This window comes from Stigmatopora argus, chromosome 1 (assembly GCF_051989625.1).
Source record: "Stigmatopora argus isolate UIUO_Sarg chromosome 1, RoL_Sarg_1.0, whole genome shotgun sequence".
In the NCBI taxonomy this organism is placed as follows: domain Eukaryota; kingdom Metazoa; phylum Chordata; class Actinopteri; order Syngnathiformes; family Syngnathidae; genus Stigmatopora; species Stigmatopora argus.
The window spans coordinates 21,967,048-21,977,891 of NC_135387.1; the positions used below are offsets into that span (position 1 = coordinate 21,967,048).

The window sequence follows — 10,844 nt, forward strand, 5'->3', positions numbered from 1 at the left end:
ATTTTTTTAAGTCTGAAATTATTTATTGTACTTAACGCTGAGAAAAATATTCTTTTCAAACCCCTGAATGATTTTTATTTAACGGTGATCAATAGAGAGCTTCTGAAATCCTTACTACAACACATTCAAAAAAGAAATTATGTTGAGAGCAATGTTAGTGGAAAATACTTTAAATATATCAACATTTTAATATTGGAATAAGAATCAAAATGTATTTATAAAAATCTCTTAGACAGGGTGTTCTTCTGAAGTTCTTTCCAAGTACATGTGGGGCAAATCTCAAATAAATTAGCCTTTTTAATGAGCAAATTTGAAAATTGTGCCTGGTAAAGTGACGTACGCTTCCTGTTTGTGACCTAGGAAAGGAATGCTAGCTACTAGCTTTGGCGCAGAAACCTAGGATAAGTTGGCCGCCCATAACTCAAATATTTACAATTTATACGTAAAATAACGTTTAAAAAGTGCATGCGTCAAGATGCGGTTAATGGTTCTTCACGGTTCCTTCAACTTCTTCATTGTCTCCACTTAAAGTGATTTACTAGTGGTTTGAAGACATTATTTTTAAGATCGTCGGGGTGAATGACGCGTATTTCATGGAGCGCTTCACCCGTGAATCATAAGACAAATATTTCATGTATTTATTGGCGATATTCAATTATCGCTGTCGGTAAATTGGCGAGCTACGGCGTCTTTAGCTTTAGCCAAATTAGCAGCTCACGAGCTAGTTGGAGTCAGCTGACCGACTCAAGTGAGCTGCCGCCGCCGTCACCACAGACGAGCACGCGCAATGGATGAACTCAAAGTCAAGGACCGAATCCTGGAAAACATCTCCTTCTCCGTCAAGAAGGTAAAAATAGTCTTTTGGCTCGATCCCGGTGAATTTTTCCTGTCTTCACTGTAAGACATCATGGGTTTTTTTGGGTACGATGACCGCATCGAGCCGCTGCGGCGAAACTGGATGCCTGATTGATTGCTCCATCGTTTTATTGCTCAAAACAATGACAAAAAGAGGCTATATTACCACAATGGAAAGAATAGTTCACATTCTTCCATTTGGGCTAGAGAAGGCAAAGGATGAAATATTGAGGCTGGAGACTCATTGAACGAATGTTAGCTGGAGATTGAGTAAACAATACCAAAACATCATTGCTTTATAATGCTTGATTCTGCTTTAAACTCGAGAGCAATCTGTATTCTTTCATGTTTTGCTTGTGTAATCCTCAATTGGGGGATTCAATCTTCTGCCTCTGTTCTCTATTTTTCACTGCTGACTTGTTGGGAACATAATCGCTGTGAACATGAACACAACCTCATGATTGTATTGTATACTTTATGACTTCTGTACATGATTTGCATGATGGGATTTCATCGAACAATGGTTCCTCCATTTTATCTCTTTAATGTACAGATGTCTCTAATCTGATCACATGCTTGAAAGAATGCTGCCAGTGAAGAAACATGATCACTCCATGCCAGTCTTCCCAATTGGAATGGATTTGATGCATATTTCACGTTAACTGTTAGTGAACTTTGCAGAATAAAGACAAAGTATCCATTGACAGTACAAAACGTAAAGAAGATCCCAACAAAGATAGCTCAATTTATGACATTGGGTAATTTTTTAAAGAGTCTTATTCATGTAAATCAGAATGATTGAAAGATAATTTGTTTACAACCCTATTTGGCACTGCACAACTGCCTTGCAAAAAAGGATTTGTTAGTATGTATAATCTGAGCAGCAACCGGCAATGAGGATAAACATTAGGGATTAGGTAGAACACAACAAATTCAGTGATTGATTATTAGGCCACAAATACCACACTCATTCGTCCATTTCACCAGTTTGTTATCCTTTTATAATTTCCATTCCTTCCTGTATTTTCAATCCAAAACTTTTTAGCCTGACATGTTGCATTCCTCCAGTTGCAGAGTTACTTTGCAGCCTGTGAAGATGAAACCCCAGCCATCCGGAACCACGACCGCGTTCTGCAGCGGCTCTGCGAACACCTAGACCATGCGCTCCTGTACGGGTAAGAAAATGGTTGCATTTTCCTTAAGAAGCAAGGAGAAGGCCTCTAATGAACATTGGAAATGTCACCCTCCACCAATATTTCACTGAGCTTTTGAATGTGATGTTTTCTCCACCACAGGCTGCAGGATATCTCCTCGGGCTACTGGGTTCTTGTCCTTCACTTCACAAGGAGAGAGGCTGTCCGGCAGATAGACGAGCTTCAGCACATAGCAACAAACCTCGGTCGAAGTGAGTCTTGTTTGCATTCTCACACAGACATGTGTGCTGTCAAATAGCACTGAGCGTGACTGTGTTACCAGGTCGGGCCTGGTTATACCTGGCGTTGAGCGAGAGCTCTTTAGAAAGCTACCTACGTCTCTTTCAAGAGAACCAAGTACTACTACAGAAGTACTACTTCAAGTAAGTCATGGTCATTTTCCAAACTGTTTTGGCAGTATTTTGAATGGCTCCGTGCTCTTGCTTTATCTTTGGAACATTTTGGATTCGTCATCAGGCAATTTCTTTGTTGTTGTAGGAATGCTTTGGTCTGCAGTCATGACCACCTGGCGCTGTTCCTCACACTGATGTCCGGCTTGGAGTTCATTCGTTTTGACCTGGAGCTGGTTGGCATGGCTTTCTCGAGTTCTTTCTCAAATGAATTCATCTTTTGTCTCTAAGCTGTTTCAATGCTTGCAGGATGTGCCCTATTTGGACGTGGCCGCCTACATGCCGGAATACTACAAACCACACAACCTGTTGGACTTTGAGGAAAGGCTGCCCAGTTCGGACAGTTTGTCTCTACACTCCTTTACATCTTTGACCTCCACCAATCTGGAGTGGGATGACAGTGCCATCGCCCCCTCGAGTGAAGGTGAGCTGCATGCTGTACCTGTTCATGTGTGGGTGTAATTTGGGTCACCACTTAGGTTGTTGGAGTACATCTCGGCGACTAAAGAAAAAGCATCATCCATTGGTACATTACTGTTCCAAACGTTCTGTAGTTTAAGGTCCTATTTTTCCTTGTGATCTCCTCCCTTGATTTTTTTTTGTACGCCATCATTCAATGTATTTTCAGATTGTCTAAACCTCTCTAATGTTTCATGGTATTCCTCCTTTTTTTAGATTATGATTTTGGTGACATCTTCCCCGTGTTGCAGGCAATGCCAAGTGCAGACTGGGAAGGTGGGACATTGGTTAAACCTTCCCTTGCTGCCTGCCATCTTCTTTGTCATTCTTGTTTAATGTACGGTGTGTACACAACTAGCCATGGTGTGAGGGAAAATGTGTTTCATACAGTGGAAAACCAACATTTTTCGGATTCATGTGCATTTCTAATGAGGCACATTTTATTAGTATTGTAGAAATGCATTCAGAGTCTTTTTGATCACCAGAAATAGCTCATTCCCTAACTTTAGACTCACTACATCCACTTCTTTGATAAATATTGCAAGATTGCACTTTTTTTTTCTCACTGTAATTACAACCATTTGCCAACACATTCTGTATATTTCTCACTATCTAGAACATGCTACAAGGTAAAAAAAGAGGGCTATTTGACCGACTTGAACCAAGGCTAAAAAATACAGCATTGCAAATAAATTCGTGTCTTCATTAATAACGTTCTTAAACTTTAATCATTTAATTAGTGTATTTTTGCTTGGAATAACGGTCACTGTTTTGCTGGTTGTTGTTTTTATTCTTAATTATTCAGCACATCAAATTGCTTGCTTTATTGTTTTCTATGTTTTTTATGCATGAAGCTCATGCGCTACGCTAATACTCATTTTCTTTAGCACGGTGACGAGTGTGGATATTGTCATTTTTGTCATTCTCTCCTGTATTGTTCTTGCTGTGTGAGGTATGTGACACTGGCATACTGACCAGAGGTGGTAATGAACCTAACTGTTTATCGTAATTATGACCCCATGTTTATCTGGCGCCAATAACTGAGATCATATTAAGAAACACAGATTCACACTTCTACATTTAGATTTTTTTTTAATTAATATAACAGGTACATTTATAGTCACCCTGCCCGAATGTTAGACCTGTGAGATAGACAGGCAAAAAAAAATTCTTCACTTTTCTGACAAAATATTTGAAGTTGTTGTTATTATTTGATTGAAATTCACTTAAGTCGCTAGGTGGATTCTTTCAGTAAAACTTTCCTCAGACTATGCCTGTGTCACTGCTTCCTGTCCAACTACTTGTTGCTTCCTCTAATCGTCCTATATGTTCTGGGCCCTGGTGCTGAACATCAAGAATGCTGCAAGCTCTAACTCCTGTTCATTTGTTGTGTGCGATGGAGATGTAGAAATATGTGCCGACAGAACTGCAATTGGTGCTTCTTAAAGTTGTCATATTTAAGAACGGCTGTTGCATAGTTAAACACTCACCATTGGCAAAAATGTGTATTTCTACAACTCCAAAACAAAATGCAAGATTCTGCTGGTCATACCTCATTTCATTGTTGAATTTTTGTTCCTTAAAGAAGGTGACCTGACTGACCAGGCCAGCTGCCCAAGATCTAGTGGCTCCGATCCTTTGACTGTCATCAGCGACTCGGTGGTCTTATCTACCAGCAATGTCAAGGCGAAAGTGGGCGCCCGTCTATCACCGCCCAGGCACAACCCGTTCAATCAAGACTCGGACGCCAACACCTCGGCTGACGTCACGCCTGTTCATGTGGCCGCCTTTCCCATTGTCAGCACTGGGGATGACGTAGAGAGCACCAATACAGAGTTAGAAGTTATTAGGTGAAATAGATTCCTGACCTCCCCTTGTCTTTGTTCCACCTTTTTGAATGAAAGACTTATTCCGTTCAACTTCTAGGATGGCAAGACGAAGGAAAGCGAGCAAGAAACGAAGAGGGAAGAGCTCCACTGATTCCATAAGCTGCCATCGTGACTCTATATCATCTGAGCCCATAGAAACGGACGGCATCTTCAATCACTCAGAAGACCAAGACTCTTTAAACTGCACTGTAATCCATCTGGATGGAGTGGGAGCAAAGGTTGCAGGCGAAATCGATGAGGATGGTGATGAGGCCTTCCTGAGACTTCCTGAAATGCCAGACAACACCATGGACAACGTTGGTCAACCGCTCCGTGATGTTGTGGACAGACTTAACGGCGAGGTCTGGGAACCCCCCAAGTCTGAGCAGGGACCAGCGACTCCAGTGCCTCCAGAGCAGCAGCCCTTTCCAGAGGACTCTGAGGCCAAGCCTCCAGACCCAGATTCAAGCCCAGACCTCCAACAGGCCGCCCAAAACCTACTCTTCCTTACCCCCGACGATCCAGACGCTGCTCCCCCAGGTGGTGGGAACCATGACACTTCAGAGCATCGCCAGTCACAGGTACTTTCAGGTGGCCATGAAGATCAAAGCGAAGCAAAAGCAAGCGCCGGACAGGAACAAAACCTAAAGACAGGAGAAGAATATGATAAAGACAAGTGTGAAATGTCTCTACAAGATGAGAAACTCAGCCCAAGTGAAAGTTCTCATCCTGCTGAATTTAAGTAAGGAAGGACACAGTATGTATGTGGTGTTTTTGTAAATTGTCTCATGTACTTCAAATTCACTGTTGTTGTTTTTTTAGGGTGGACAACAACCATTTACTGCTTCTCATGATCCACGTATTCAGGGAAAATGAGGAGCAACTCTTTAGGGTGATTTCCTTATTATATACTCTCTTGATTACTGTCCCACTGTATTTCTCATTAGGATAGATAAAAAAATCTATTGCCAAGCTAAGATTACCACTTAATGTCAGTGTTTTTACTGGGAGTTCATTGTAAAAACCTTACATTTTGTCTGCTTAGATGGTGAGGATGAGTACAGGCCATATGGAAGGTGATCTGCAGCCTCTTTATCTGCTACTGACTGACTGTTACATCTACCTACTGAGGAAAGGTCAGTGGGTGGGGAGGGAATATTTTTCACTCAATTCCAATACTCACACAGCCTACTGTGTAATCTAAATGACTGTTTTACCACAGAGGCATTCGACATAATGCTTCTTGCCTTTGACTCTGCTCAGGTGCAGCAGAGAAGCCTTACACAGTGGAAGAAGCCGTTTCTTACAATGAACTTGACTATCTCTCGGTAAGATATTTCCTTTGCCTGTGGAAAATATTTGGAACTTTCAGGTCTCAAATTGATGGTCATAAACCGTGGCGTTTGAACAAGTTTGTGTAAGCTTTCTCCATCCAGGTCTGGAAGTAATTGTCAGCTTGAGAGTTTTCATGTTTTCAGGTGGGCCTTGATCAACAGACAGTGAGCATAATTTGCACAAATAGAAGAAGGAAGTTCCTATTTGACTCAGCTGATACCTCCTTGACCTTGTGAGTTTGCACCAACATGAATCTGTGTCTCTTTACAATTGAAAAAGGCCACGAGAATCTCTTCATTTTTGCTTCCAGATGGTTCTTGTCCATTCTTAAGACAGCCATGGTGAAGGGTTGTCGTGAGCCCCCTTATCCTCCCATCCTAACTGATGCCACTATGGAAAAACTCGCTCTCACAAAATTTGTCTCGCAGGAATCTCACTGTGAGGTAAAGACATGCTAAATTTAGGCCCTTATTTTTGAACAGATTTTCCTAACGTTCCTTCTATGTATCTCCAGGTTTCTGAAGTTTCTATCCATCTGTATTCACTGGTCCACTGGGAAGACCCTATGGATGCGTCCATTCCGAATCTGAAATCGACTTCCAATGCAAAGGAAGGAATGTTGCAGTACCGTGCTGGCTCCACGTACCTGGGAAAAGAGCTTTGGAAAAGCTGCTACCTTGTCCTCAGGTGGGAGGGGTTGGATCACCCTGTGTAAATGCACTCGTTTCATCTAAATATTTTTACATGAACATCATTTGTTATTCAAACAAATTAGACATTTTTAATCTTCTTAATGTGCCATTGTTTTTGCTCTCTTTTTATAGCAATGGAATACTATACCTTTATGCAGAAAGGACTGATGTGGTGCCTTTGCTGTCAGTTACTATGGGGTAATTGTTGAATAAAGAAAGTAATGATATACACAACTGCAATGGTGGGCAGAACCAGTTATGCCAAGATAACTATGGATATGTCTATCTCCCTATTCGTATGGCAGGGGGGAACACTGCGGAGGGTGCCGTCGTTCCAATAGTACAGAGCGTCCGCATGCCTTTCAAGTCATTCTGACAGAGCGCCCCCCACTGGAGCTCAGTGCCAACAATGAACAGGACATGGCTGAGTGGATGCTGGTCCTCTGCCAGTCTGTTTCCAAAGGAGTAAGGAGAAGCTTTTTTTGTGATTCAAACAAATGATTTATACAGTTGAGTGTTACGATCTTTATCCTTGGGTTGCTGTCATCCAGGTCATCCCCCAAGGTGCGACCCCCACCACATGCATCCCATGTTGCCTGGTTGTGACGAGCAGCAAGCTGCTGACTTGTCATCAGGATTGCCAGACCGGCTTCTTCCGCTCGCTGGGCAGTGCTGACGTTTGTGACGTGGAGGCTGTCAGCCTGGAGGCTGACCTGGGGTACTGCGTTATTGTGAGTGAACTCACGTGGTGCTTCGCATACATTTGAGTGGCTTTTATTCACTAATGCTCATTTTCGGTATGTTTTACTGGTAGGAGTTTGCCACGGATCGACACCACTTCCTTCCCCCCTGGGTCTTGTACTTCAGCGGGCGTGAGGAGAGAGACAGACTGCTGGAAGTGTTAGACAACGTTTGGCGAAATATATTCCAGGTGCATTTATCTATATAAATGTAAAGCAATTCCTTGTTCATCGCGGTTAATAGGTAGCAAGACCGGCACAAATAGGTGAATAACAGCAATGAAGGACAGTATTTTTTGGGCGCCTATTTAATATCATTTGGACTTTTAAATCGCTCTATGTACTGTTCTTTAACCCACCCAATACAATATTGTTCACTATTCCTGCTCTACCAAGAACAATTCTTAAGGAGTAACATTTAATATCAAATAAAATTTTACTTTACTTTGTTGTCATGATATTCATATGCGAGGCTATGTTTTTTTGGGCAGCTGGCTATCCATATGGCCAACGCAGCTTCCATACTAATGATAGTCTTACTATGAGACGTGACGACCCTCTTTGCATGTTTGTGTTCAAGCTTGATAAACTGAAATACTTTTTCGTTCACAGGTGGCACTCCCTCACAGAGTCGTGTGCGAGCCATCAGTGAAGAAGCGTTGCAACGAAGGCCTCGCATTAATGAAGAGCGCCTGGCAGAGAGCAGACAGTTTGGCTCGAGGCCGAGCACAGCGGGAGCCTTGGTGCTGACACGCACAAACACGTATGCACACTCTTGCCAGTGATTGGTTCAGCACACTTGAATATGGACAATGATCAGTGACCGATGCGTCCGGCGCAGCCAGGTAGGCATACTTTAAATGAGCGCTGGAGAAAATCTATTTGGAGAACTCATGCATGTTGCCCAGACTCACATGTGCTTTGCAGCCGTGCACTAGGAATGAATGAAAAAAAACCATGTTATTAGTGCAGCCTGTTCTATGCCTATAATCACTGATTCATTTTAGAGGATGTTTTTCTCTTGTGTATCAACGCCTATGTTGTGCCTAAGTATTATAGACATTACTCACCAAAAGTTACACATTTTCAGGTTTTATGTAAAAGCTCCTTATTAGATGACAGCGAACTGTACAATGTACATTGGAACATTTGAACAACCATATGGTGTGAATTAAAAAGTTTATAAAGCGGTCAAATTATCACCTGTAAATGTTTAAATCACTCTTACTTTTACGAGTAGTGTATATACAGGTACATGTCAATAATTGTTCAAGTTAACATAGTTCATTTCAAAAGGTTAAAGGAGAATTAAGCCCAATATGTCAAAATTATATGCTTTTTACAAAAAAATCTCCAATACATATAATGTCTTTTTTTCTGTGAAAAATGTTTTAAAACATAGCTTCTGTTTTGTGTAGTCTCTCATCTTAAGGCCTTTTCACTCTTGTGAGAGTACAGACCTCTTTTCTAATTGAAGTTTGTATTCTCTCCACATCCCAAAATTATGTTTCATTGCTAATTAAGTACACTATCATTTATTTAAATGCCAAATGTCATCCACACCACTCTGCGCTCGATTTTTGCAAGTATTATTCTTTGATTGGGTTTAATTCCCCATTGTAAACTATTTTCTGATTTATGATATTCATTCATGAAACCTAAAGCTTATGGAAAATTGACAATCTAAAAAATAGATAAAATACATTAGCTAGATTGAATCATATCATTTTCACTTTTTGAAATGAACTACTGACATGCATGAAGTTTTTGACAATATATTTGAATTTATTCAGATAAGGCAGATAGGGTGAAGGTTATATACGGTATGTAAACTGTTGATGAAATCCTTTTTCTGCACTTAACATGAGTAGTTGCTTCAATTCAGACTTGCACATTGTTTTCCTAACACTGCCGTGAGACATTTTGCAGGTCATTGAACTGCTGCTTCTGCTATGAGTCAGACTTTGGCTTAATCCGGTAAATTGAAATGATATAGTACTTGTTTTTCAGGTTTTCACTCAAACAACCATTGTGTTTTGATCCTGGAGCATTTGTTTTTGTCATTAGAAAAACATTGTTGGTCAAAACAGTAAATGGGAACCAATGCATATAGTGGACAATCCCTTTTCAACAGACCCACTTGTTTGTGCAGAAAAACAATCCACACTCCATATTTCTTGTACACAAGCTGTCATGTCGAGTGCTTTAAATCTTTTCCAAGTGCCCCTTGATTGCCTTTGCTGCCCTTTTTAAAACAATTCAAATCTCAGGTGAAAAAGGTACTAAAGAATCAAAATTCACTTTTTTTAGACTACTGCTCTTTTATTTGTATTCCTTTAATCTTCATCTTGTAATGTGGAGTTCAAAGGGTTTTTTTTGTGTGTACTGAAGGAGCAAAAATGTTATGTATGAAAATGTCAAGATGGGCCTCGTATGTAATTTAATAAGATATGTATGCATACTTTAAAGGCACCCAAATGGGTTTTATTTTCATCACATGAACACCGAGCAGCCGCAACATTACATTTTATAGGCTTAATAATGAGGACACTATTGTTAACTTAATTCCTCTATAACAGTATTAATGAAAAGTGAAATTGGTCTTTTGTAACGTTGTGGCTGTTTGGATTAGATAAATTCTCTACAGCATAGTGATTGGTGTGGGTATTTTTTTTGTTAGTTTTTTTTTTTTTAATATTCACGTTGACCATTACGAGGGACATGTCATAGACAATGAATTAAAGGTAGCAAATATGGCAAATATGTCCAAGATTAGGGGAACATTGCTGGTCAATGATGAATGACATCCTATTGTTTTTTTGTTTTTTTTCCTTTGCTTGTCAATGATGAATGACAACTTCTTTTTTTTTAATGTTCTTCTGCAGATAACATTTATTTAATTTGTCTAGCTCTGTTTTTGGGGGTGTAAATAGAGCACTAATGAAATCGCACATGCATTTTTTTTAATATACATACCCTGTAAACTCTGCTAACGATGGGATAACGATAACGTAATGCCAGAATGTAATAAAGTGTCAAAAGTTGTGTGTAAATAATTTGCATTACAAATGTCAACAAGGAATTTCCCATTTTTGCACAAATCACATTATTTGAATTAAAAAAGAGACCCCACAGTTTTTAGGGTTAGCATTCCTGGTGCACAGACGCGGAAAAGCCTGCTTCATTTGTTTTGACAGTCGGCAACAGTTGGAAAAAGTCCTGTCGACAACTACGGTCAACTGTTTTTCTCTTCTCTGTCCTGTCTGGAGAAGTTCAGTTGAAGTATAAGGTA

General features: G+C 40.4%; 1 protein-coding gene across 3 annotated transcripts; it reads left to right on the top strand.

Annotated features, from left to right (window-relative positions):
* The first annotated feature begins 340 nt into the window (after window positions 1-340).
* On the top strand, window positions 341-10,608 carry plekhm2 (pleckstrin homology domain containing, family M (with RUN domain) member 2). Of its 3 annotated transcripts, XM_077608447.1 has the most exons (20): window positions 341-847; window positions 1,924-2,030; window positions 2,151-2,260; window positions 2,332-2,431; window positions 2,547-2,634; window positions 2,708-2,882; window positions 3,134-3,193; window positions 4,503-4,767; window positions 4,844-5,527; window positions 5,608-5,677; window positions 5,831-5,921; window positions 6,049-6,113; window positions 6,264-6,352; window positions 6,431-6,563; window positions 6,635-6,807; window positions 6,945-7,010; window positions 7,118-7,277; window positions 7,364-7,543; window positions 7,627-7,743; window positions 8,165-10,608. In XM_077608447.1, exons 1-20 carry the CDS (start codon window positions 788-790, stop codon window positions 8,300-8,302), a joined length of 2,931 nt encoding a protein of 976 aa, XP_077464573.1. In that variant the 5' UTR covers window positions 341-787; the 3' UTR covers window positions 8,303-10,608. The 3 variants fall into 3 exon arrangements, with proteins under 3 accessions (XP_077464573.1, XP_077464574.1, XP_077464575.1); XM_077608448.1 differs by lacking the exon at window positions 3,134-3,193; XM_077608449.1 differs by lacking the exon at window positions 3,134-3,193 and having other exon boundaries at window positions 4,506-4,767.
* The last annotated feature ends 236 nt before the right edge of the window (window positions 10,609-10,844 follow it).

What these genes read in the sequence shown, in the direction of transcription:
- plekhm2 (XM_077608447.1), top strand. Translation starts at nt 788, where the DNA reads ATGGATGAACTCAAAGTCAAGGACCGAATCCTGGAAAACATCTCCTTC. An exon ending in ATGAGGAGCAACTCTTTAGG is followed by an intron (nt 5,678 to 5,830) that starts GTGATTTCCTTA and finishes TTGTCTGCTTAG; the next exon opens with ATGGTGAGGATGAGTACAGG. An exon ending in CGCAGGAATCTCACTGTGAG is followed by an intron (nt 6,564 to 6,634) that starts GTAAAGACATGC and finishes ATGTATCTCCAG; the next exon opens with GTTTCTGAAGTTTCTATCCA.